This window comes from Abramis brama, assembly GCF_963993115.1.
Source record: "Abramis brama genome assembly, chromosome: 3".
NCBI classification, from domain to species: Eukaryota; Metazoa; Chordata; class Actinopteri; order Cypriniformes; family Leuciscidae; genus Abramis; species Abramis brama.
In genome coordinates this window covers 32,871,338-32,898,622 of record NC_139965.1, presented here as the reverse complement: position 1 = coordinate 32,898,622, position 27,285 = coordinate 32,871,338, and the positions used below count along the sequence as shown (strand labels likewise).

General features: G+C 38.9%; 1 protein-coding gene across 44 annotated transcripts in view; it reads right to left on the bottom strand.

Moving 5' to 3' along the window:
• scrib (scribble planar cell polarity protein) overlaps positions 1–27,285 on the bottom strand; it is a 106,231-nt gene that overhangs the window by 40,352 nt on the left and 38,594 nt on the right. For all 44 annotated transcript variants that reach the window (XM_084110089.1, XM_084110099.1, XM_084110111.1 and 41 more), the window contains exons 2-11: positions 7,349–7,466; positions 6,689–6,767; positions 6,238–6,327; positions 3,422–3,478; positions 3,229–3,292; positions 2,863–2,937; positions 2,490–2,634; positions 1,616–1,734; positions 601–800; positions 297–463 (exon numbers count right to left, since the gene is read on the bottom strand). In XM_084110089.1, the coding sequence (XP_083966215.1) occupies positions 297–463; positions 601–800; positions 1,616–1,734; positions 2,490–2,634; positions 2,863–2,937; positions 3,229–3,292; positions 3,422–3,478; positions 6,238–6,327; positions 6,689–6,767; positions 7,349–7,466 (1,114 nt within the window). The remainder of the gene's footprint in view (positions 1–296; positions 464–600; positions 801–1,615; positions 1,735–2,489; positions 2,635–2,862; positions 2,938–3,228; positions 3,293–3,421; positions 3,479–6,237; positions 6,328–6,688; positions 6,768–7,348; positions 7,467–27,285) is intronic.

The window sequence follows — 27,285 nt, the reverse complement described above, 5'->3', positions numbered from 1 at the left end:
CTAATCTGATTACTGTAGTTTCCATTAAAAATGCCTGGAACCTTACAGGTATTCAACCTACAAAACAATCTGTATTTATTATCTGAGAACAATCTTGTATAACTGTTCTTAGAGACTACCATGCCATTAAATTCATTTCCTGCCTAAGCGAGCGGTTCTTGGCTAGAATAAGGTGCAATGTGGGCTAGGCACTTTAGTCATGCTGTTTAGTCGAAGATCTGACTATGTGAAGCTACTATGGCTGTGACTATAACCTGCATGACAGCTCCATACATGAGAATGGTGGAGTGTCTTACCGAGGCTTGATGAGGGTTGCTGGGGCAGCAGGTAGCAGGTGAGAACTTTTTCCCCAGTCTGCTCATCATCCTCTGTCTGGAATTTCAGCATGGGCTGAGACTGGTTCTCTGCCAGCCACATGGCCTTCAGGTTCAGATTGGCCAATGCGAACGGTAAATTCTGCAACCTGCGATAGAGAGCAATAAATAGAGAAACTTTAGTGCATGAAAGACACAGTCGGTAGAAACTCTTATGGTCACTCTCACATCCAAAACCTTTGATAAGGAGACTGACATAGTTTCGTCTCCAGAGTGTATTTTTCACCTGTTGCCTGCCACATCCAGCACGTGTAATTCTGTGGCGTTGGCGAGCTCAGCTGGTAGTTTTCCCAAGCGGTTATCTCTGAGGGAGAGTACGTTCAAGCTGATGCAACCTCCCAGCTCTGCTGGGACGCTGCTCAAGCGGTTTCGGTCCACATTCAAGTTGGTCAACTTCTTTAGCTTCCCGAGTGAGCGAGGGAAGGACTGAAAGTGAAATCAGCACAAGGAAGTTTTCAAAATGGGCTCTGCTCTGACACGTCAGCTTTCATGTTGAAATTTGGTACTGCTAATATTGTTGACTCCTTCATCATCAATTGTGATTACTCATTTGCAATTTTGGATGAAAGCATCCCCTAAACACAGGGATGCAAACTCTAGGGGGTCCGGGGTCATGCCCTCTGGGAAGATTAAAAAAAATAAAATAAATATCAGTAGAAAAATGTCTTTACAGTTGGTACAGTTGGGGAGAGGGAACTCACCCTATTTAGCTAATAAAAAAATCAATTAAAAAAAGAAAATCTCTCTACTTCAGTTGTTTCAGGCCACATCCACGCTGTTGTTTTTATGGAACCCATTCAATATGACTATACAATAATAAATAAATAAATAAATATCCTTTTAACAATAATTATATAAATGTTTTTAATACATTGAAAAATTAAAGCAATAAAGAAATGTATTATAATAACAATAATAGCCCACCCCTAATTCCAAAAAATCAGATCTACACAAACGACTTATTTTGGATCCAAGTTTATACCCCTAAAACAAACAGATGTAAATGTAATGTAAATGGATTCCAATGAATAGTTGTGAATCTTGTTCTCTCAATCTCTTGACACAGAATTCCCACAATGGTACCATTAAGGGGGAAAAAAAGCACTGTGACAGTATAATAATATAGAAGTGATACAGAAAATATAATGTAAGGCTCCAAAACCAGCTTCACAGAATTAGAAAGTGCAGTAAGTAAAATGAAATCAGACAGTACAGAGATCAGGTGGTATAGGGTTGTGTACCTGGAGAAGGTTCTCAGTCAGCATGAGCTCTGTCAGGTTCTCACACTCGCCAAGAGAGTCTGTGAGATGCACCAAGCGGTTCTGGTTCACTTTCAGAATTGACAACTTCTTAAGTGAGCCTGTTAGGAAAAACATTCTGGACATAAAGATTTCACCTATGCTTTGAGATAACTACAAAGACAATATATACTGCAACAGCTGTAATCAAATCAAAACAGTTTCAAGATGAACACACTGAGGAAAACATCACTATGAAAAAAACTGAACAATTTACATAAGTGATAGTAACAAAATATGATCTCTAAACATGTAATGACAGTACAGTAATGACATGAAATAAGTCTATTGACACTAGAGGGCAGTGCTGTGATTCTCAAATCAACAGAAACATGTTTCTCAGTGGATTAGAGCAAAGAGAAACAGAATTTTAAAAATCAACTAAGACCATAATGGTTTAAAAAAAAAGTTCTAATTTGCCAATTTGCACACTTTTACAGTACTAGAATTGTGCCTTATTGTCCTAAAAGAAACCAACTATTTTATCATTTTCATTGTCTCCTCAAGGGAAGATTGACAAACTAGCATTTTTCAAAATGTTCACAAGGCTAATCACAACATTAATAAGTTAATAAGTTAAATGTCAATATCCAGTGAGCATATAATGTAGCAGACTGAAATCAAAAAGCGATAATTTTGAGTAAAGGTGAGGTTGTCACCATATAGGTGCTGATTTCATTTAGACTGGGCAGCACATTGTTTTCAGTAAGATGAAGAGGCAGGACAATGTGTTTATTGTAACGCAGCTATGTCTCTATACAAAATCAAGCACAATCTAGTATTTATTGATGTTTGTAAGAGGGATATAGAGTTTCACCAATGCTGTCCGGCAAGACTTCGAGAACGTTCTCGGAGAGCAGCAGGTCTGTGAGGGCAATAAGGCCGCTGATCTCTGTGGGAAGCTCTGAAAGACGGTTTTCTGACACGTCCAAGCAAACCAGCTGCCGCAGGTTTCCCAGCTCCTGTTAAACACACAGGTCATCTTTCAGTCAGCCGAAAGTGAATTAAGGCACTTTACTTTCCACTCCAGTTATCAGCAGAACAGGCACATGCCAAATGCAATCAACTGCACCGAAGGTAAACAAAGTTTGAAAAGGACAACATCTGCATGAATTTAAACTAGATATGTAACATCATCCAGACAAATGACCCATATGATAATCAGCCAATCAGAAGCTGTCTATACTTACAGGAGGTAGTGAGGAGAGCTGGTTTCTGTCCAACCATAGCTCACGAAGATTGGGCAGTGCCCCAAGTGTGTCAGGCTGAATGGAAGAAATATAAAAAGAAAGCAGATTAAAGACACAGGACATGGAAAAAAAGAGGAATTATATGAAAAGCAGCAAAAAAATTATAATATTAAACTATATTTTCCTCAGCAGGTGCTCAGGTGTTAGTTCAGTAAAGGAAATGATAATCAGAGATCCACTGGGGCAAACAAAAATAACATGCTCTAAATAAACTTGAAAACATGGCATCCATGTGTTTAACAGCTAAAACAACTAAATTGATCTCAGGACTGCTGTAAATATGACCAGAAACTGTCTGTTTCTTACCAAAACTTCCAGTACATTGCTGCCCAGATCTAGCTGTTCCAGTTTAACCAGGAAGGAAAGAGAGCTAGAGGATGATAGAGACATTTCACATTTGATGTCATTTGCTTTGCATTCATTAAAAAGATTGTGGGGGTAAATTCAGAGCATGAGCACTGTGGATCTAATGACGGCAGTTTATTGGGAAAATACTCACGAGGGTAAAGATTTCAGTAGATTCTCCCTCAGCTCTAGAGTCACCAGGTTTGACAAGCTGAGAGGAGAAAAAGAAAGAGACGAGACTGAGTGGTGTGTCACTTGATTTGGAAGAGTAATGGGCTCTGCCATCTGTACGACATCAACGGTGGTCAAAATGAGATGTGTACATGTGCGAAATGAGATTGTGTCTGTATGTAGATAGGATGCCTGCTTTATTTTATAATTCTCACTGCCTTTTGTAATTATAATACAGACATTTTAAATATTCTAAAATAACATGCACATGTATTCCTCTCAGATGCACATTCCTTTTATCCATACCTTTTGTTACATATTGCATAAAAGCATACAGGACCATATAAATGTATGACATAACTGAAACATATTATGATGCCTGCTTTGTACATCTATAATGATTTTAAAGTCAGCATGGAATGAAAATTCCCTATCTATTTTCTAAAAGCATGTTATAAATCCTATTGTGAACGATTCATCCATGTACAGGTTAATCGAAATTTTGACCTCATAATATTTAATCAAAATGTCAACCTGATCATCTGGTAAAAACGATGGTCTTCTCCAAGACTTCTCTAAAGTTCGCTTAAAACCCCGTCTCTCCACAATCAACTGCAAGCTTGCATTCATTTTTGAGTGAAACACCCATATTACCAAAAGGTAATCTACAACCAATACGCTGATTTCACGCAGCCGCCATTTTGAAATCGAAAGTGAGGCTCCGGTGGGAAGAACGCTGGAAGTAAAGATAAACAACAATGCCTTTGGACTACCAACCTGAAGCTGCTGCCACGATTTACACTATTGGATGTTAATATCCAATATAGTATATGTATATAGTTCATTCCTGCTTCTTATTTTACTTTCTGAATTATATATACAGTGAGGAAAATAATATTTGAACACCCTGCTATTTTGCAAGTTCTCCCACTTAGAAATCATGGAGGGGTCTGAAATTGTCATCATAGGTGCATGTCCACTGTGAGAGACATAATCTAAAAAAAAAAATCCAGAAATCACAATGTATGATTTTTTAACTATTTATTTGTATGATACAGCTGCAAATAAGTATTTGAACACCTGAGAAAATCAATGTTAATATTTGGTACAGTAGCCTTTGTTTGCAATTACAGAGGTCAAACGTTTCCTGTAGTTTTTCACCAGGTTTGCACACACTGCAGGAGGGATTTTGGCCCACTCCTCCACACAGATCTTCTCTAGATCAGTCAGGTTTCTGGGCTGTCGCTGAGAAACACGGAGTTTGAGCTCCCTCCAAAGATTCTCTATTGGGTTTAGGTCTGGAGACTGGCTAGGCCACGCCAGAACCTTGATATGCTTCTTACAGAGCCACTCCTTGGTTATCCTGGCTGTGTGCTTCGGGTCATTGTCATGTTGGAAGACCCAGCCTCGACCCATCTTCAATGCTCTAACTGAGGGAAACTGCTCTAAAAATCTCACAATACATGGCCCTGGTCCTCCTCTCCTTAATACAGTGCAGTCGCCCTGTCCCATGAGCAGAAAAACACCCCCAAAGCATGATGCTACCACCCCCATGCTTCACAGTAGGGATGGTGTTCTTGGGATGGTACTCATCATTCTTCTTCCTCCAAACACGTTTAGTGGAATTATGACCAAAAAGTTATATTTTGGTCTCATCTGACCACATGACTTTCTCCCATGACTCCTCTGGATCATCCAAATGGTCATTGGCAAACTTAAGACGGGCCTTGACATGTGCTGGTTTAAGCAGGGGAACCTTCCGTGCCATGCATGATTTCAAACCATGACGTCTTAGTGTATTACCAACAGTAACCTTGGAAACAGTGGTCCCAGCTCTTTTCAGGTCATTGACCAGCTCCTCCCGTGTAGTTCTGGGCTGATTTCTCACCTTTCTTAGGATCATTGAGACCCCACGAGGTGAGATCTTGCATGGAGCCCCAGTCCGAGGGAGATTGACAGTCATGTTTAGCTTCTTCCATTTTCTAATGATTGCTCCAACAGTGGACCTTTTTTCACCAAGCTGCTTGGCAATTTCCCCGTAGCCCTTTCCAGCCTTGTGGAGGTGTACAATTTTGTCTCTAGTGTCTTTGGACAGCTCTTTGGTCTTGGCCATGTTAGTAGTTGGATTCTTACTGATTGTATGGGGTGGACAGGTGTCTTTATGCAGCTAACGACCTCAAACAGGTGCATCTAATTTAGGATAATAAATGGAGTGGAGGTGGACATTTTAAAGGCAGACTAACAGGTCTTTGAGGGTCAGAATTCTAGCTGATAGATTTTTAGATTATGTCTCTCACAGTGGACATGCACCTACGATGACAATTTCAGACCACTCCATGATTTACAAGTGGGAGAACTTGCAAAATAGCAGGGTGTTCAAATACTTATTTTCCTCACTGTATAAAAAAAATGTATTTATAAATGAATTTCACTGTATATAGTCTAAAGTATGAATGAAATGTATGTACAGTTTTAGAATTGACACAACATTAAACACAACAATACGCCATCGCATTCACGACTTTTTCTTCCCACTGGAGCCTCGCTTTCGATTTCAAAATAACGGCTGCGTGAAATCAGCGTATGGACAGAACAAAGTCCCTGTCCTCTATTTTGTATCTGATAATCTGTTACATTCGAATGTACGACAATACAGAAGAAAATATCTGTTGTTACTTCTGTTTTATCCTGACTTCAATGACTTTGCAGTGTCAAATACATTTAAATTTAACTTAATACATTTTACTGGGGAAGGGACACAATAACTGGCAGACCACCTGCATGTTCATATTGACTTACTTTCCTATGTCATTGGGTAGAGACTGCAGCGACACGTCATTGAGTGATAGGTGAGCCAGTCCTCTGAGCTGTGTGAAGCCATCAGGCAACCTGAGACCCGAGAGACAAAAAGAAAATGAGACACAATGGAAAAGGCTTGAACTGTAAAAGCAGTTACCACTAGCAGCAGCACTCCAGTCTTCCTGCTTAAATGTAAATAAGGAGTAGGAAGCACTCGTGTGATGAATAGTTGACATCCTCCAATGGCCGTGTACACTGACTGACCCGAACAAAGAGTCTGCTACACTCTCATATGCTATAAAAATAACATTACAGCATTTTAACAAGACATATGATCATTTGTAACCATGTTTTAATGTCAATATTTCTTCTCCCTTCCCAACTTTTCTACACCTTCATTTGATATGAGCCAGTGCTTTGAGGGATTTGGGGGTTCCTCCAACCCACTAACCTGGTCAAGGGGTTTCCGCTGAAGTCTGCAATCTCCAAGGCCTGACATAATTTAATGTTTTCAGGAATCTCAGAAATATCTGAGACAGAAAGAAAGAGAGAGAGAGAGAGAGAGAGAGAGAGAGAGAGAGAGAGAGAGAGAGAGAGAGAGAGAGAGAGAGAGACACAAAGTCAGCAAGATATAATGAAAGGAGTGTCAAGACAAAATAAGCACTTTTTCAGGCTTCTTAATAATGGCTACCAGATGGACTGAAAGAAAGGGAGGAGAGGGTGATTTGACTGTGGTGAGAGTTGTCTGTATGTGTGTTATATGGGATCCGAGCCACAAAAAGGACCCAGCGAGAGGTGCTTCATTTGCTGAGTTGCAGAATATAACACTGCATAGTCTAAATACAGACCAACATGCTCAACATTCACACAGTCAATCCTGAGACTGTGAATGAGCCTCGGGCTGTGAGAGGCACACGAGAAGACAATTGGGCGTTAAAATTGATGTACATTTTTTAAATAGACGTGGCTCAAAGAAAACATTCCAATGCTCTGTATACGGAAACATACAGGATGTGCAAGAAAGTATGTAAATATCTCTAGATGGGAGCAGTTAAACTGAGAGAGCAGGTCTATTTTTCCAGAACAAGGCACTTAAGGAGGGTTTGCATACCATTTCTGGAGATGTCCAGCTCCACCAGCTGTGTGAAGTTAGCAACTTCGGGTGGCAATTTTTGAATCTCGTTGTCACTGAGGCCCAGCTTTCGCAAATTGTGCAGTTTGAAGAAAGGCTGAAAGGGAGGTAAAGAGTACGAATTAGACATTTACACACTTACTGGCCAGACTAGTTCATCAAGTGAAGCACATATACACCCACTGGTCACTTTATTAGGTACACCCGTCAACTGCTTTTTAACTTAAATATCTAATCAGCCAATTACATTGCAGCAACTCAATGCAGTTAAGATGTGTTCACAGTCACACCGTGTCATAATTACCACAATTCAATTACACAATAGTGGTGCCATAGAAACGCATAATTCCCAGTCTGAGGACATGAACAGCTTTGAATATAATGTCAGGTACTGTCAACTTGAGACTACGGTAATTACAACATGGTGTGAATGCAGCATTAGACATGTAGACATGATCAAGGGTGACATGCTGAAGTTCAAACTGAGCATCAGAATTGGGAAGAAAGGTGATTTAAGTGACTTTGAACGTGGTGGTGTTGGTACCAGCTGGTCTAAGTGTTTCAGAACTCTACTGATCTACTGGGATTATTCATGCACAAGCACAACCATCTCTAGGGTTTACAGAGAATGGTAAGTAAAAGAGAAAATATACAGTGAGCGGCAGCTCTGTGGGCGAAAATGCCTTGTTGATAACAGACGTCAGAGGAGAATGGCCAGACTGGTTCAAGGTGATAGAAATACAACAGTAATTCAAATAAGTACTCGTTACAACCGAGGTCTGCAGAAGAGCGTCTCTGAGCTGATCAAATCATAGTACAGAAACGGCCTTGTTGAAAGTTCTAAATGATATCTTGATTTCGATTGATTCTGGCAGCTCAGTGGTTTTAGTTTTACTAGATCTTAGTGCAGCGTTTGTACCATTGATACCATTGATCACAATATCCTAGTCTCCCACCTAGAAAAGACAGTGGGAATTCGGGCATGGCACTCGATTGGTTCAGATCCTTCCTTTTTAATAGGACGTTTTCAGTTCATTTTGGTCAACATCATTCTAAAGTTGTCACATTGTCTAGTGGGGTTCCACAAGGACCCATTCTTGGCCAAGTTTTGTTTTCGTTATATATGCTTTCCCTTAGGTTCTATTTTTCACAAGCATGGAGTATCCTTTCATTGTTACGCAGATGACACTCAGGTGTATTTACCATTGCGAAAACAGGACAAAAGTTATTTTGAGTCACTATTGAGATGTTTACAAGAAGTTAAATCTTGGATGTCACAACATTTTCTGAATCTGAATGAAAGTAAAACTGAAATCTGGTTCGGGGCCCCTGACACTCAAAACTCTTTTGACTTGGGTGAGTTAGCCCCTTTCTGTAAATCTGTAGTGAAGAACCTTGGTGTCCAATTTGACAGTTCTTTGAAATTTGACAAACAGATCAATTCAGTGGTAAAATCTTGTTTCTTCCATTTAAGATCAATAGCAAAGGTTAAACTGTTCTTGTCCTCCAGTGATTTTAAAAGGATTATTTATGCTTTTATTTCTGATATCATCGTCCATCTGACCGACATCACGATGGAGAGCCAACATCATGATGCCACGCCCCCACCCTGTCAGACCAGCCCAGTCTCACGGCAGTTCGTGAAATGGTCACGCAATTTAATCTATTGATTCGTGTACACGGACACGCTTATCTGTTTTTTTTTGGTCAGCACGGTTGGTCAGCACGATTCCGTAGCATTAAGAGCGACTACGGTAGCGAGTAGTATGAAAGGCCGAAAATCCGGCTGGTTGGGGTAGTGGATGGGTCAAACAACACGGGACTTTCACCCAGGAGACTGGGGATCGTGTCCCGCGTGTCAAGTTTCCTAAACCCAACCGTCCCATTCTTTTTTTCCTAAACCCAACCGTCACATTGTTCTTTTCCTTAACCCAACCATCCCGTTGTTGTCCCACGTGTCATGGAAACGTAAGCCCACCCACAACCTTTTCCTTAACTTAAGGGGCCGTGTTCATTTCACAGAATTCTTCCGTGGGCCCATCACGGAATTGTCAGCGATTCCTGTATACAGCTTCTCTGCTGCAAGAGAAAAAAAGGGGATCCAACCCAGTACTAGCAAGGTGTACCTAATAAAGTGGCCGGTGAGTGTATATAGGTTCCATAACAGTTATTGGCTATCGGCTAATATTGGATATTTATTTGTTTTTCCAATTTTAAGATTTAAATATTCATTTAGCACTTACTTAAAGTGATGGCAACATATTACAGCAAAGATTAAACCCTTAGAAGGGACAGTTCACCCCAAAATAAATCAATTTATTTACTTTCATACTTCCAAACCTGCATGGCTTTCTATCTTCTGCAGAACACAAAAGATGATATTCGAAAGAACCATTTTGCTGACCACTGACTTCCATTTTATAGACAAAAACAAAACAAATAAAACAAACTCAAACTATCTTCTTTTATGGTTCCACAGAGGAAATGACAACCATACAGGATTGAAACAACATGAGGCTGATCAAATGATAATTTTCATTTTGCGGTGAACAGCCACTTTAAGAGCACTCTCTTGAAGAGCGCCTCCCCTTTAAGAGCTCATGTCAATTGGTTATTGCTCATGAAATGTGAAAAATAACTACAGGAAAATTGGTATCTGACATAACAGTAAATGCACTTTTTTTTGCATAACAGGCATTATATTCTGACAGATTTGTAGAAACCAGGGTGGCTGATAACAATGAAAAATCCAGATGGGTCATGCACAACTAGACTAACTGCATGGTGAAAAACAATGGATAAATGGCAGATTTACAACAAGCTATTATACAGTCATTCATTTACACAGGCATTCCTCCACTTGTCCACTTCAATTGTAAATGACAGTTTGACAAAAAAATTGAGAAGACCAATGATATTCAAATTAGCAAAACTAGTTTCTTTTGACTTGAAGGTAACATCTTGCATACTTAAGTAGTGACCACCACTCAACAATCTGACAACAGCTCATCTTCACACACTTCTCTAAACAACTAACAATCATGTTAAAGGAAAGCAAAAGTGAGCGTGTCAGTGATTGAACACCAGGCTTCTCTATCAAGAGCTCGCTTGTTAGCTGGTCACATTCAGTACATTCCTGCTGCCGCGGCCCATCATGCCCTCTCCTCTCTGCGTGCTAGGCTTGCTGCTGAACAGCACCAACAGAGGGCTTACTATGTACTGCCAAGAACAAGGCTGATACTGCGGTGTGTGTGTGTGGTTGCTTGTTGTCTCTGAACAGAAATTCTGATTCACTGGTACAAAAGAACAAAACATTGAAACTCTTTGTAAAAAGAGAAAATGGATGCAAAATAATGAAGGATGAGAACAATGTGATTGGGGCTTCAGCAGACTTCCTAGGGAATTCAAGATGACAAACAATGATTTACACATGCATAAGATAAAACTACTAAAACTCAAGAATTTATTTTCTTTTTTTCTTTGAAGAACGATGATTCTCTCATAAAAGAATCTTAGATCACACTTTTAAAATTAGGCAACCTCATATATCCATCCATCCATCCACTTTCAAGGTTTCAATCACATCGAGCTGTGCCGCACCCCAAAAATACGCACTCTAATGATAACCTTGCTTAATAGACCATAAATAAGTTTTGATTAAATTATCGCCAATTAATCAATCGGTGATTAATCATCAGCATCATTTGAGAGGAAACAGTCTTCTATTGTTTACCTCAGTGGTTCTTTGTGGGGAGCCATGGTGGCAGGTGACGCATGACTAAGCGATGGGAAATGTGAGCCTGGTAAGAAACAAGACCAAAATATACATACGCATCAAGCAATAAACTCAGTACAGCTGCTGCATACAGGACTGAAATAATTAAAACAAGTGGCGTGATGACACATGGTTGAACTACACACCAACTCACGGGAAAACACGGAGATGCCCTCACACAGAGGCCAACAAAACACATACCAGCACTAACTTCCTTCAATTATCAACACATTGGGAGATGAGCAGAGCATGGCCAGCGGGAGCCTGACTGTCGACTGCTAGTCAGGCCGTCTTGAGTGGGAGCCATGAGGTCTATCAGAGGGGAGGAAGCTCTCTAGTGAAGGCCTGATTATAAACGCACACAAAGCAGCCCATTCATCACTGCAGCCAGATGCCAGGCAAGCCCAAGACCATATAGTTACCAATCTACAACACTCAAAAAGACACTCTTTTCACTGTCCAGTAATCCATCTGCGTACCCTGTGTGTGAACAGACTTGGTGGTCAGACATGCCTCATGTCCCTCTGACAATTGCGTTTCTCTGTGAATGGACAACAGGTGCAAATGCAAACTAATGCAAAGACATTCAGCATCGATCTGTTCCATAAACTTCACTAAACAGAACAAATGTCAGTCATCATCACCCTGGCACACTTCATATGCACTTGCAGTCTTGTGGACTTGCGCATGTCGTTCAGTCCAAAAGATCGTAGGGTGTCCCATTTGTCATTTTAGGTTTAAGAAGGGTGCTCGCAAGCGCCCCTTATGCGCCCTCGTTGCGCCCTCGTCCCCCAACGGTCAAAAAGTGTGATGTTAATCCAAACTCGCTTCATGTCAAGTGCACTGACTGTCTGCAGCTGCTAGTTTCAGACAGCAGAAAACACACACACACGTTACAGGTATTCTGACCATGCGGAACAGTGGGTTTAAATAAGCCATGATAATTCACTTTACAAAGCAGAGTGTCGCTTTAAATGTAAAAAAAAAAGGATGTCTATAAAACAACAGCAACAGTAATAAATTATAACAGTAATTATCCACCAAGCAAAGTCAGGCCTCCAGACTAACATAAGAGAGCATTGGCACCAGTGCCACCAAAATCTACAGCTATGACACCAGCACCTGATTTGTAGCGCTGAGGCAGGGGACAGTGTGGCACAGTTCTAACAGGTAGAGCTATATTTGTTCTGCTTTTGGAAGGTTTTGACACTTGATGTTTCTCATACACCTAAATAGCAGTGCAGCACATGTTTAAAAAGAGTTCTGATGCGAAAAGTTTGTCACATCAGAATGAAAAAAAGGTCTCAAAATGTGACCATTTACAGTAAACGCAGTCTGGAGCGTTTATAAAACAGACAGTTCAGGCTTCTGATTGGTCAATACAGTGTTCAGGACATGCTGTTCACCATATCACTGCAGAGTAATCAGAGGACAACTATTTAGTTCAGCACTATGTAAGGGACAATATCTTCAAGTAGATGGATGGCACATAATTAATTTGTTTTAATGACAATGTGTCCTTATTTTTATGTAGCAACAGTTTTAAATGCAATAAGGCACTAAAGATATTGTGAACAATTAATAAAACATGCTGCATATATCAAAGGCTGAAGTTTAATTTTTTCCCATTTCTATTTCCAACTTTCATTTTTTACCAGTATGAGACAGCAACATTGGCTCAACCAATAGCGTGAGTTTGGGGTGGGATTGTCTGTTGTCTGACCAATGGTAGAAGGGAATATTTTTTGAAAAAAGCCATCATTTTAGTAATTCTGCTTGTTGCCACAAGAGGCACAGAATCACACACTGCACATTTAAATACGCATTCAAAGCACAAGGGAAATTGTCCTTAATGAGAATGTGATTGTTGGAGTTCTCCCATCTAACAGCAGCTCAAGGTCACTTACAGTGATTACACCCAGGCAGAGTGCAAAAAAATATATTTTACAGCCTGAACTGTCCTTGTTTATGTGACATGAACACAAAAGCTGAAAATTAAATCAAACCATAAACTAACATTTTCTTCTTCTGTCTGAGCAAGGCACCCATGCATATAGAGATGGAGAAAAGAGGAGTAAGATGGGGGGTGGAATATGTTGGCTCGGTGTCCAGGTCAGCACAGAGGCTGCTGTGTGTTAGTCAAGTGACTGCTTACCCCATGACTTTCTCCAATTAAACCATTAGAGTTAACCCCTTCGTCTGCAACATTACTAAACATCATTTCATCCTTGAAACAGACTGCACGGAAGACGACAAGACTGTAATGTTTTAAAGGGGCTATATGCAACTGTTTCCCCAAAATAAACGTAACAATAGCCTTTTTATTTGACCATGTATGACTCAAACATCTCCTGATGAGCATACTGACACCTTGTCAGCTCACAGTGGGTGCACCTATAAGCCTGTATCCTATTTTTCCTATTTTCTGTCGGGTCGGATTTTTCGCGCGTTGTCTGCGGATGTGACGTCAAGCGGGTTCATGTTAAACGTTTCAGATCACTCTGCCACCACCGCTAGTCAGCAAACAAACTTAGTTTCTCAAACAATATATGTATTTGACTGTTCTTACCTCTGTAAACATAATGTTGACTTCTTTGCAGCGGATGACTTGTGAAGTGTGCACGTACGAGAGCGAGCAGAAAGGAAGAGCAGTTCCGTTTTTTGGCCACAGGTGTCAGTCGCGAGTTTAAATTTCAGAAAAAAGCATATAGCCCCTTTAAGAGCCAGAAGGAGATGAATATAAACACCCGACTACACTGACAAACAGATGCAACTCTCACTATCACACTATCTCTATTTCCTCTACCTCTCTATTACTTTACAGCATGGCCAATTATAATTATTTGACACGACAGAAATGTTAAAACAACCAATAGTAATATGCAGTAATACAAAATTTTACTTGTCAAATTTTGCTATTTTGAATTAAAAACAGGCCATATTATTTACATGATTCAAGTTATGTAATTTGAAAAATGAATGCGAGACAGGGACATTAACAGAAGCATTTTAAACACATTAGACATACGATTAAAGACCCCCTGTGATGAAAATCAAGTTTTATTGTTGTTTATATGTCTAGGTTTGTCTTAAAGCATATAAAAACACAACAATGAGCAAATTCATAATCAACACAATTGCTATGCTGAGTATTTTCTCCTTAAAACTGCAGTAAAAAAAGTCTCAAAAATGCGGTTTGAAATTGCTGGTGTTTCTTATGTCACAAACTACATTGTAACCAATCACGTCAACATGCCGGTGGGCTTTAGCATATCATTAACTGCTGCGAAGCAGGGGAGTCTCAAGAGAAGCCAGGTTATCCAGGTATATTTTTCTGTTGATATAAAAAACTGGGTACATTTAGCAATATAGCAAGTGAATTATGATGTATATTACGATGTTATGATGACCTATACTCCACTAAGTTGTTCAAAGTGTTTCTAAGGATGCTGATTTTCAGAAAGCAGCTGTCGGACTCTGAGGTGACGAATGGGAACATGGTTTGTGTAACATTAGCAACACATTATTAGCTGTTTGATAACGTTGTCGAGCAAAAGGCTAATCATATTAATTACAGTTATGTGTCCGATGTTGTAGAGAGCGATACATAAAACGCATTACCATTCTGACACATCGACTTGTAGACGAGCCTGTATGAGCCAGTGGAGGTGGGGCTCATTTGCATATTAATGGATCCGTGTAAACTAAATTAAACAAGGGTGTAGTTACATTCAAGTTATTTTAAGGCATGAATATATTTTTTTCAAGATTTTATTTTTAAATATGCCCTTTTGGTGATCAAAGATGAGTTTTAAGTGATACAATTATGACTACAGGGGAACTTTAAAAGTGAATGTGGGCATATTTGAAAATAAAATATTATTTGCGAATAGCTCAAATTCTAGTAAGGCTATTTTATTACTATAATTTCAAACTTCTTTTTTTTATTCCCTTTAAATCTTTAAACTCTTACAGCACCTCCCTGATGGGAATCATGTTAATTCCCTCAATGTTTATAGTATTCATGTTTAATGCTTCCAGAAACAATGCAAACACACATCAAGTCAACTAAGAGCACAAACTCCTGACCTTAAAACATTAATGACATGCCCATTGTCATCAATCACAGCGCTCATCTTAATGGCTCATGCAAAATTAAAACAGCACAGAAGTTTTAAAAATGTTACTTGGCCAGAATGGCCCTTTCACGGCCTCCTTCCTTCTCTCTGAACGAAAGGATGGCACGGGTGGGGGGCAAGGATGGGGGAGGAGTGGGCAAACAAAGCTTTAAGATGGTTCTTCTTTTCAGCTCTGAAGAAAAGAGGACAGGGGATTGTGGGGTTGACCGAATCAGTCCCCCCCCCAACCCCCACACCCCCCACAAAAGAAAACCCCTAAAAGGTGAGTGCACATATGGACAAACACACACTGAAATGGGGAAACCAGCACTATAAGTCATTGTCAAAATGTCTAGATCTCCTTTGTGTGATGAGAACAAAACATTACAAAAAATTATTCTGAAACAAAATTCAAATTAAAGGGGAACATTTCTCTCGTCATCCAATGACCTGTGAGGATTACACTGAGGGTCGTTCCTAGGAATGAACCCCCTGCCCTCTTTTCCCTCTTCTTTCCCCTTAGCATTGAGACAAAGCCTCTGAAGTGCACAGTGCTGTCAATCAAAACTAAAACCACTTAACTCCTCCCACTAAAGGCACCAACAGAGTGGAAGACTTTTCTATTGTTCTCAATCAAAGGACACAGGCTAGCCAAAAAAAAGAGAGAAGATAAAAGATGGCAAGAATGTGGGATACAAAAGAGATGAGAAATGAGGTCAGGAAGGATGGAGAGCAGGAATTGGGGAAAGGGAAAGTGAGCAAGAGCGATAGTAAGAGCAGTGGATTATTAATTATTAGATTAATAGATTAATTATTAATGAGTAGAGGTGGGCTGATGACGGATGAAAAGGTTCATTAGTGACTCCGTTCATCCACGCAGGTCAATAAGACACTTACATAGACCTGATTTCCTTTGCTGAACTCACACAATGCCACTGTGATATCCTCTCCACTCATCTCATTTACAAGTGCATAACTGAACATAGTGGCAGTTACTGGCCAGTCCCAAACATAACAACAAGTGTTTACTCTCACAAGCCTAACCCTAACTACAAAAGACAGATTACTGTTTTTTTTTCAGATTAAAAGAAACTGTTTTTACATTTTATATTGAGTTTCATTGATTTTTATTTGGCGTTACATTTGAAATGGTGAAATTATATTAAAATATATCATTAGTAGTAATTATCAGTGTTCACTTTTTATAAATTACAGAACCCAATGGTTCTTGGTCAGAAAAAGGTTGTCTGTGGTATATTAAAGCTGCAGTCTGTAGTTTTTCCTCTTTGTCGCCATCTCTGTTCGAAATCTGCAGTTGCAGTTATTCGTGGAATTATCTACTTGTGGGAATGTATCAATATGTGGGTTGTGCCTCGGCACGGCACAGCGCGGATGAATCCAATGTTTTGAGGAGAATGTGCAGCTGTCAGTCACCGCGCCGGTGTGGATACTGGCATTCGCAATCACAGATTCTACTTTTTGGAAGTATGACCAACATAAGAATTTTCACTGGAAAATGTCATCTGAACAAGTAAGTAACATTCACTTTTGTTTTGACCAACTAAGGGAAAAAAAGCATTGCAGTAAATCACGCTGATTAAATCTAACGATCGCATATCATATCACGTCAAACCGTGCAAATTATACTTTGTTCTCAAATTGTTAATGTTAACAACATCAGCATTGCGTGACGACATTTAATGCCCTTCTGATATTTATCCTTGTTTTCGCATGGGCCCGGTTGCAGTCTCTTTTTCTGTAGCCACTCCGAAGTCCGAACAAAGTCTTTTGCATTTTACAACGGGTGAATCTCCAGTTGTCACTGGTGATTGTTGTTTGAACCTTTCTGGATCCGCCATTAAATTGATAAGTTTAATTATATCAAGTGCTGTGAGAAAAGGCTATAAATCTCCACCTCCAACATCCTCACACGCAAGGTAGCCTACTAGCCGAGACTCCTTCTTTGTGTGTACAGATGTGACATAATGACGCAAAGACATGCTCGAATTTCCCACGGAAATCCACCAGAACCACTGGAATTAAAAACATTATTACAAGCTTACCATTTTGAATCGAGCTAAGGCAAAATAATAAATCAGAAAACACAACAAGTCAGACAAAATGGAAAAGGTAGGTATATGTGGCGAATGGAATCCTGACCGCTGATTGGACGAGACATCTGTCAATCAAGACATGCAGAAAGTACAGCACAATCTGGCAGAAGAAAGTCGATTAGCGTGTAAATATTAGAGCTGATCATATTAAAATCTTCCTACCACTATCTGGTTTGGTCAGACAAAATTATAAAAGAACTCGATCTGGTAAAGTGGGAGAGTGTCGTGTAGCAAGAACAGCAGATTTAGCTTTTGACGCGAACGACCCGAGTTGAGTCTCCCTCGAGTGACAAATTGTAATTCACAATATGAACTTGTTTATTGATCTGTATAAACTTAATATCCCATGTGGAAAAAACGGCACTCTTGCTTGTGTGCTTAACTATAGGCTACCATATTTTATAAGACAAAAGCTGATGCAGAATAATTTTTTGCAAATTGAGTGACCTACTCGATAATGTCAGCTCGCAGCCTCACACATAATTCAAAAAAGAATTATTATCGTAGACGATATAGCTAATATTTACACATGCACACGCGAATCGACTTTCTCCTGCCGCAGTCTGCTGTACTTTCTGCATGTCTTGATTGACAGATGTCTCGTCCAATCAACGGTCAGTATTCCATTCGCCACATATACCTACCTTTTCCGTTTTGTCCGACTTGTCGTTGTATTTTCTGATTTGTTATTTTGTTTTCAGATTTGTCGTCGTGTTTTCTGATTTGTTATGTTGTTTTTGGAATTGTTTGTGTTTTCTAACTTAATTATTTATCTTTTTGTATATATTTTTTTTTGTGGCGATTTTTGCCTTTTATTGTGACAGGACAGTAGAGAGTTGACAGGAAGCGAGGTGGGAGAGAGATGGGGGACGGGATCGGGAAAGGTCCACGAGCCGGGACTCAAACTCGGGCCGCCCGAGCGCAACGGCGCTACATGTCGGCGCGTTGACCACGAGGCCATCGGTGCCGACTCTAACTTGTTAATTTGTTTTTAGTCTTTCCATTGCGTTTAAAAAATTGTTGATTTGTTTTCAGAATTGTGGTTTTGCACTTCTCAGCCACCGTACATTTGACATTTCCACACACCGGCAGAGCTGAGGCATGGCTTTGGTAACATGCAAAATTGGTGTGTAAATATGACTAAACAGTTTATTTTCTTAGGAACTTTTCCTTTCAAATTTATGTATGTTAAAAATTAGTGAGAGGGATAGAAGAAACCATTGCCAGAGAAACCGCCCGATAGGCCTATCTCAACACAGCTAACTGCTGAATGATCATGGGAAAGCAATCATTTACTTAGGGAGGTGAAGGACTGTGCACTATTTACTGAGTGAGAGTGTGTGTGAAAGTTTGGGATGGAGTCAGACTTGAAATGAGCCCTATAGGACTATATCTTTCTATGTGACCGTTTAAAAACTTGGAACACTTGTATTGGGGTACAATACAAACATACACAACTGTTCAGTTGTCTAGGGTTGGTAAGATTTTTTAAATGTTTTTGAAGATTGGTGCACAAGAAACATTTCTTACTATTATCAGTGTTGAAAACAGTTGTGCTCTTGATATTTTTGTGGTAACCAGGCATTACAGCCATTTTCTTTTTAATACAAATAAATTCAATTGAACAGATATACAAATTAAATAAACGGTGCTTAAAGTTTTTCGGGGTAGGTAGTGACAGTAGTATTCAGGTACAGAAATGTAATAATCAAATGTAAATCAACACTCCATAGTCTTCACAGTATAAATTAAATTAAGATTAATGCATATTAAAGGTGGGGTAAGCGATTTTTGAAAAATGCAGTTTGGAAATTAGTCGGACCAACACACGAACAAACAAACAAACGCGTGTAGCCAATCAGCATTAGTATGACGGTGGAGGAGAGAGAACGAGCAAGAGGGAGATTTGAAGAAAGACTGCAGAAATAGAGATGAGACAATACAAAAGAGAAAAGCTCAGGAAAAAAATAAAAAAATAAAAATTCACTGGAAAATGAAGGGTTAGGACTGGGCAAGAGCTTTAGGACACGCGTTAATATTAGAAAAGCTTTCCAGTGCTGGAGAGAGCTAAGAGGGAAGGCCTGAAAACAGACGCAGTGATTGCTTTGGTTCTGCTCCACACGGGAGTAACACTGGGTTTGAGTGTCATTGTGTGTCTGGAGCTGCTGTGCTGTTGGCAACTAACAACAAACTCTTGTTTGTAATTACTATCGTGTGCTGTACATACATTTTTTGTGCTTCCTTGTCATTCGTTCATCGTCTGCGCTTTATTTTTCGTGAAGCATTACTTTGTTGTGCTTCTGCTATGATAAACAGACATCCACTCTTGTATTGCATATGTAATGGAGGCCGGCTAGTGAGTCTCGCTGACAACTGCTAGAGAATGAGGTGTGACACATTGGTTATCTTAGCAGCATGAAAAACAATAATGTTATTCAATATTATGTGAATAAATAAATTACAGAGAACAAGCAAAAATGTTCCCCATCACTGAAGCGCACAAGTTCTGCACACTCTGAAAATCTCCTGTTATAATCAAAGAAGCTGACTGCACTGCATAACGCTCCTCTTACTTGCACAGTATCTGCACGTTGTTTATGAGAAGAGTACAGAATTCATTCGGTGAGCGTTTTCAATGTAAAGCCTCTGATTCATAAAATCAACAGAAACGTGATTAGAGAACATGTAAAAATATTTTATTAATACAATGCGAGCTGATCTAAATGTAGCCTAATGCCACAACCGACACTATTTATTTTCACACTTCACTTTAATTGCAACAGTCATACTTGGATTTAGTCAGGGGCATTTTCTACTCCTGTATCTTGAATTTGAGGAACATTTTTGTTAATTTTGATGCCATTTTTGCACCAAGACCCCATTCATTTCTCATACATGGCCTCTCTGCAATCAATTGGAAATCCAAAGAACTTTAATTCCTGGGAAAAAGTGATACTTTTTTCAGGATTCTTTGATGAATAAAACGTTCAGAAGAACATTTATTTCAAATAGAAATCTTTTGTAACAATGCAAGTATCTTTACCGTATAATATTAATTCAACTATTTACTAGGGGTGTGTGATATTGACAAAAAAAATGATATCTCAATATTGTCTGGGATTTTCTCGATAACGATAAGACGACAATATTTTGCTGTGTGTGTTATGTTGGTATCTTGGCAGGTTTAGGACTGCCATGGATAGCAGACCCTTTTGATCCCAAGTTTCTAAATGGTACTATATCTTCAATGCCACATGCAGTAAAGCAAAAAAAGTGCATTGCAAGATCACACTGAATCAAAGTTTACGTTTGGACTATTTTCCTGCAGCACCTATGGAACTAGAGGAGTACGACCACAATCAATTAAAGTAAGTATTTCTTGAAACAAAGGGTACTAAGAGTACTAGTTTTCCTGTATATGATGCCAGAAATTACCCTTTTGTTATAAATGACAGTGCTAAATACAAGTTCCAATTAACAAGAGGAAACGGGTGTGAAATGAAAGCACAAATCAGTCTTCCTCCCCTTCGTACAGACCGTTCTGCAAACAGCCTCCTTTTATTGCCATATGCTGTGCAGACTGAGATGTCACTGCCAAACTAGTTAGGACAGGAGGAGCAGACTAAGAGTAAGTCTCATCCACACAGGCCACTGTGATTGACCTACAACAAACGATTTTATTTGCATTCCAAACCAAAGTCAAATGAGATGCAGAGCACAGGTGAACGTGCTGACGAATCTCCATTGAAGGTTTTAAAGATGAAGTGTCATTTTTTTCAAACAATAAAGTATGTCCTCTTATACCAGTTTAATATACGAAGACAACTAGAAGCTAAGATACAGTGATCATGTACTGTGAAAGACTGTACCATTGTATCATACATTGCTCCATTTTATCAGTGAGTGTTTGAGGCAGTGATCACGGTTTGTCCAAACAAACATGGACCACAACAGGTTAGGACTGGAGTATTTTGATAAACCATCTGAAATAAAATGACATGTTTCATCTTTAAAGTGTGTGCTAGATGTCTAAAATTAGAATCAGAATAGCCTGTGTCCACATAATATAATGTTGTTTGCTCAAAAGGTTTACATAGCAAGTACATAACTGTCCATTTTGTGTTTATTTTTTTATACCAACTGCAGTAAGCCCAAATTCTTTTCAGTGGGAATCAACAGCACGCAGATGCTCATATACAAACTATTTGACCTAAAATATCACTTTAATTTCCTTTTCCAATTTTTTGGGCTAGTATTTATTATAACAATCCAGTTTATGTGTTGTAAAGTGCCAGTCTGTTCGAGTACAAAGAGATGACACTTTTGTTGTTGTTCATCCCATGTTTTATTCAGGGCTGTGCGCGTTTCTGTGTGTTTGTTCCTCCTGTTTCCGGCATGCCACAGCTCCATTCTGCATTAGAACCTGCAAAATTTAACCATTACCATCAGGCTGGACGATCACACTGACATTCCAGACACTTTAAACTAGGACTGTACGATATTGAGGGAAAATGTTAAATAGATATCTTGTTAAATAGTGCGATATGTTATATGTTGGTGCTTTAAGTGTCAAATCAATTTAAATTATATTTATAAATAAACTGAAAATAATATAGCCAATATATATGTTTCAAATTCTTTCTGGGAAAAGAAAGCATCACTACAACTACTGAAAGTGAACAGCAGTGTTTTAGTATTACATAAAAAGTAAGGTCACATATCTGACAAATGTCATTTAAAAATCAATGTAAAAAATAAAATAAACTATTTAAAGACCAACAACTCTTTGCTTAACTTGGTAATATACAGTTAAATAAACCTGAAAACTTAACATCAAGAACATCCAGGTAAACAAAAAAAAACGAAAATAGGGATGAACGATTAGTTCTTTTTGTTATTTTAATTTATCTTTGTAATTAAAAATATGAACAAACAGGCAAATTACAAACAATAGGACAAATATAATAAAACAAAGATTAAAAAAAAAAAGACACAAACAGTGCTTTAAGTTTCTCAGGTAGGCTTACAGTACATTATATCTGTTTAACAGTAACATTCAAGTAAGATGTCTGTAAAAAGAAAACACTGCATAGTCTTTACATTAAATAAATTACATTATTTACATTAAAGCTACAAAAGTTATTCAGTCAAGAGCAATGAGTGAATTTCTCTGTCATTTCTTGTTTGACAGACAGCAGCAGGTTTACTATATTAGGCTGCTGTCACTTTAAGACCTAATTCACGGATCCTACTGACTCGTATCTGATATGTTTCCCAACTGTTTACGTTCGCTTAAGACATAACAGAGTATGTTTACAAGACTACTAGCCAAGACAGGCATTTTGACATAACTGTGTATTTGACCATTTGAGTGCAATAATATAAGCCGTGATAGAGAACTGAATTTGGTATCGCATGCTGTCCCAGAGGTGGCTTTGTGTATGTGCACTGTAGGTGTGTTAGACAGCTTGAGTACGGCATTAATAGTTACTTTATCCAAATAGACAAAAGGTGTTTGGACCTGCACATCTTTGCATGTTTTGCCATCTGTGAAACAACACAGGAAAGGCGTTCAGTCATGTGTCCAATTCAATCCTCATGATCAGCTAGAAAGCAGATAAGCACAAAGCCTCATTGTGAAGGCGAGTGTTTGTAGGCCTGTCCAACAATCATGTGGTAAAGTCTCTACAGCACAAGCAACATTCCCAGAATTCACGTTCATAAGAACATGTGCTATAAAACCAGACAGTACTCAAGGGGGCAACAGAGTTATTTTAAAGAAACTGTGCAATTAACATGGATGTGTTATTTAGGTAGCTAGTTCTAAAAACGTCAACAATTTAACTAACTTTAATTTCCTCAGCAAGATTATATTCTGTTGTTATATCATTATCATTATATTATATCATAACTGTTGGACAGCCATGATAGTGTTGGACCTGAAAGAGAGAACTGACTTTAGAGATTCTAAGGCTCCCTATAGCGCACCTAAAAGGCAACACTGATAATGCACTGTGTACTTTCCTTGTTTTGACACATTTTGGAAAGCAGTGACACCTGAAATCCTGTGTTTCTATATACAAGTGTTTGCACTCACGTACTATGTAAACCACAACTGCTCTGACAACGCAGGCAGTAACTTTAGAGTCCATACTCTATTGGTTAATTACCAATGATTCTGCAGAGAAGTCTCCACCAATCAGAGAATGGAAACAAGCCAATAATGCTTAAAAGGACGCTGTAGCGCCCACCCACTTCAATGAAGCACTGTGAATTACAAGCACACAAAAAAGTGTAAATGTCAATATATATTAAGCCGTTAAATACAGGCTTATACATTTGTCAAATACTTTATTGCTCTAAATCAAAGCTTGCAATGTTGTTACTCACCTCATAACGGGTTGGTTTGGTTTAAAACTCTATAACAAGAAATTTTAAAAAATCCATATGGAAAATATGAATGGGGAAAATGCTTTCGGAAACCAAGGAAGGAGGCTAAAAAAAGTGAACGGTCAACTACTGCACTAAAGGCTTTATAGATTGTCTAATTTATACAATAATTTTCAACAGTAATCATAGTGGGTCTGCTGGTCTTCTAACAGCAGAAAAACAGAAGAGACCAGAGCATGTGATGGTCACAGCAGGGTGACACACAAATCCCATGTGCCATTTTATATTATCCCAGTAAGTGTTCAGATGAGCCATAAAAAGCATGCGGTCATTAATCCATCATCCATATGGTGAAGATGTGTTTGTGCATCTCTCTGACCATTCATTAGCTCTTTTTAGTACAAGTTCATTCTAATGTAAGGGTCATAAGTTGCGCTATGAGCATCAGATAAATATGCGGGTAATCACACTGCAATGACAGTCCTGAGTCAGAACATAAGTCACTCATTTATAAGTCATCATGAGCTTGAAATACATCTTAGGAAGTTTATGAAACAGAAAAGCTGTAAAGAACACATTACAGCTCAGTGTTTTGGGAGGGCATTATCTATTTGCTGAATCAATGGCAATGTTTATGAAGTTGTGTTAGACAAGAAGAGACCAGATGATGCCACTCACCTGTGAATAATGAGAAGGTACAGACTTAATCTCTATCCAAGTATATATGACAATGCTTTTCTGTAATGAAAATAACCGTTAGGGCCGGGGCGGTATGACGGTATATATCATTACCGTGGTAGAAAATGTCTATTTTTTTTATTCTGTGTATACCGCGACATGCAAATAAGTGGACGTGGTTAACTCACGTGCAGCGTGCGTGAGACTGAGCGAGACGCTGCACATGAGACTGATCAAGAAGCTGCGAGTTTGCACGTTTGAAACATGAAGAAAGATGAACGAGCACATGAGGAGGACCCACAAAGCAATCCCGAGCAGGAGGAGAACTTATTAAAAGAGGTGCGACATCTGTGGTGTGGACATGGTTTGGGTTTGCAAAATCTGAAAAAGACCAGAAAAACGTGATTTGAAAACTATGTAGAGGTAATGTGCTCACTAACAGCAGTAGCACAAGTAATTTGTTTCATCACCTCAAAATGAAACGAATATCATAAAACGTGAATATCATAAAAGCCAAAAGACCATACATCAAGCGGTCCGTCAACCTCCGATGTTAAAACCAAAACAATACAATCACCTCAGATTCAAACTAGTTTGGCCGAATCTTTTACTAAAGACATCGCGTATGAAAAAAAGCTCAAAGAGATGGAAAGAAATAACACAGGCCATTACGATGTATATCTGTAAAGACATGGCACCAGTTTACACTGTGGAAAAGAAGGGGTTTCGAGACTTGATCAAAACCATTGATCCGAGATATGTGATACTGAGCCGCAAGCACTTTAGTGAAGTTGAGTTGCCACGATTGTACGGAGAATGCCGATGGAAACTTGAACAGGAGATTGGCAATGTTTTACACTTCGCAATGACAACTGATTTGTGGACGAGCCGAACTACACAGCCGTATATGAGCTTAACAATCCACTTCATCAATGACTGGACATTGTGCAGTAGATGTCTGCAGACTTCCTACTTTCCTGAACATCACACTGGAGAGATGATAGCGCAAAGCTTCACAACTCATCACTGAGACTCCAACCAGATGGGCCTCCAAGCAACAAATGATCGAAAGGGTCATAGACCAGGAGAAAGCTCTTACGCAAGCTGCGTTAGTGTCCTGCAAGCTGACAAAAAGACCAGACATTTAGCTCTAACATGGCAGGACATGGATGCTCTTGAATCTGTGAATAAAGCATTAAGCCCTCTTGTGGAGTTCACAGATGCCTTGTCTGGGGAACAGTACGTGAGTGTTTCGTACTTGAAACCTGTGCTTCATCTTTACAATGAGCAGGTTCTTAAGCCACATGATGATGATACCCAGCTCACCAAGGACATCAAGGTGCGGATTCTTGACTATTTGAATGAGAAATATGCAGACCAATCCACCCGGGAGCTGCTTGACATGGCTTCCCTTCTCGACCCTCGCTTTAAAACCACATACATAGAAGCAGAGAGAGTGGACTACATGAAGGTCAAAGCTGCAGCAGAGATGGAGAGTCTTGCAGCTGAACAAAGAAAGTCTGCAGAGGGAGTGTCATTGCCACCAGTCGAAGCTGCTGAAGAAATTCCTGCTAAAAGAAGAGGAGTTTGGGCAGCTTCTTCAAAATAAAATCACGTAAATGCCAAGCTGTCCCTCAGTCAGAGAGAGAGTCCATTGAAATGGAGCTTAACAGCTTTTTACAGACAGTTGAAGTTGATGGCGAGACAAACCCCCTGGAATGGTGGAGGCAGCATGAGGCCAATTTTCCACGAGTGGCCAGCCTGGCAAAAACAATATCTCAGCATCCTTATTTCTTTAAGTGTTTATTTATTTTGTATTTTTTGCTGCAAAAAGATTTTAGATTTTTATACTTTCAGCAAGAAGTGATTATTTTGTTTCAGGGCTCTACACTTACTTTTTGAACAAGGAGCACTGGTGCGCCTAAATAAAAAAATTTAGGAGCACAGACAAATATTTGGGGGCACAGTCATTTTTGTTGTATAAGTTTATCATTATAGTTTTATTATTAGAATTATTCAACAATTAAATTTACAATGCTCATTGTAAGGTTAAGAACATCAGACCAAAACTTTCAAACAAAAGATTTTCATTTAATTCTATTTTATCGTCATGTAGATTTCATTTATCATTGTATGTAGGCCCTATGTATGTTCCACATTTTATCTGAAATGAAGATCATGTCTGAGTTACTTGGCCAAGCTTTGTAGCCTGGTCGCCTTGACCTCTTTCCAGCAGACAGCCAATTTTCAGCACATTTTGTAGGATCAAACAGTTCCAGGGAGGGCCCCTCTGTGCTGATCCGAATTAGTAGGGCCCTATAAAATCCGTTTTATTTTTTCCCAAATTCCGTTTTATTTTTTCTCAAATTCCGTTTTTTCCGTTTTAATTTTTGCAAATTCCGTTTTAATTTTTGGGAATTCAGTTTGTTTTTTACCCTTTAGTGTAATTTTAGTCGTAAAAAGAGTGTTTTTAATGTTAATGATTAAAATGTACACAAATAAAATAGGAATGACCCTAAATTTATTGAGGTAACAAACAAAATTCTCATTTTAAGAGATGTTAAATGTGGTTTGGTTTGTTTACATTAGTGAATGTATTAGGCTAACTAACATGAACCACGAGCAATACATTTGTTACTGTATTTATTAATCTTTGTTAATCTTAGTTAACCCTAACCCTGTATTTTTAATGTTACTTCACACGGTGCATTAAGCTAACTAATGTTAACAAATACAACTTTTCATTTAAATAATGTAGGCTACTAAATGGTGAAATTAACATTAATAAAGATTAATAAATGCTGTAGAAGTGCAGTTTATTAATATGTTAACTGATCTAGT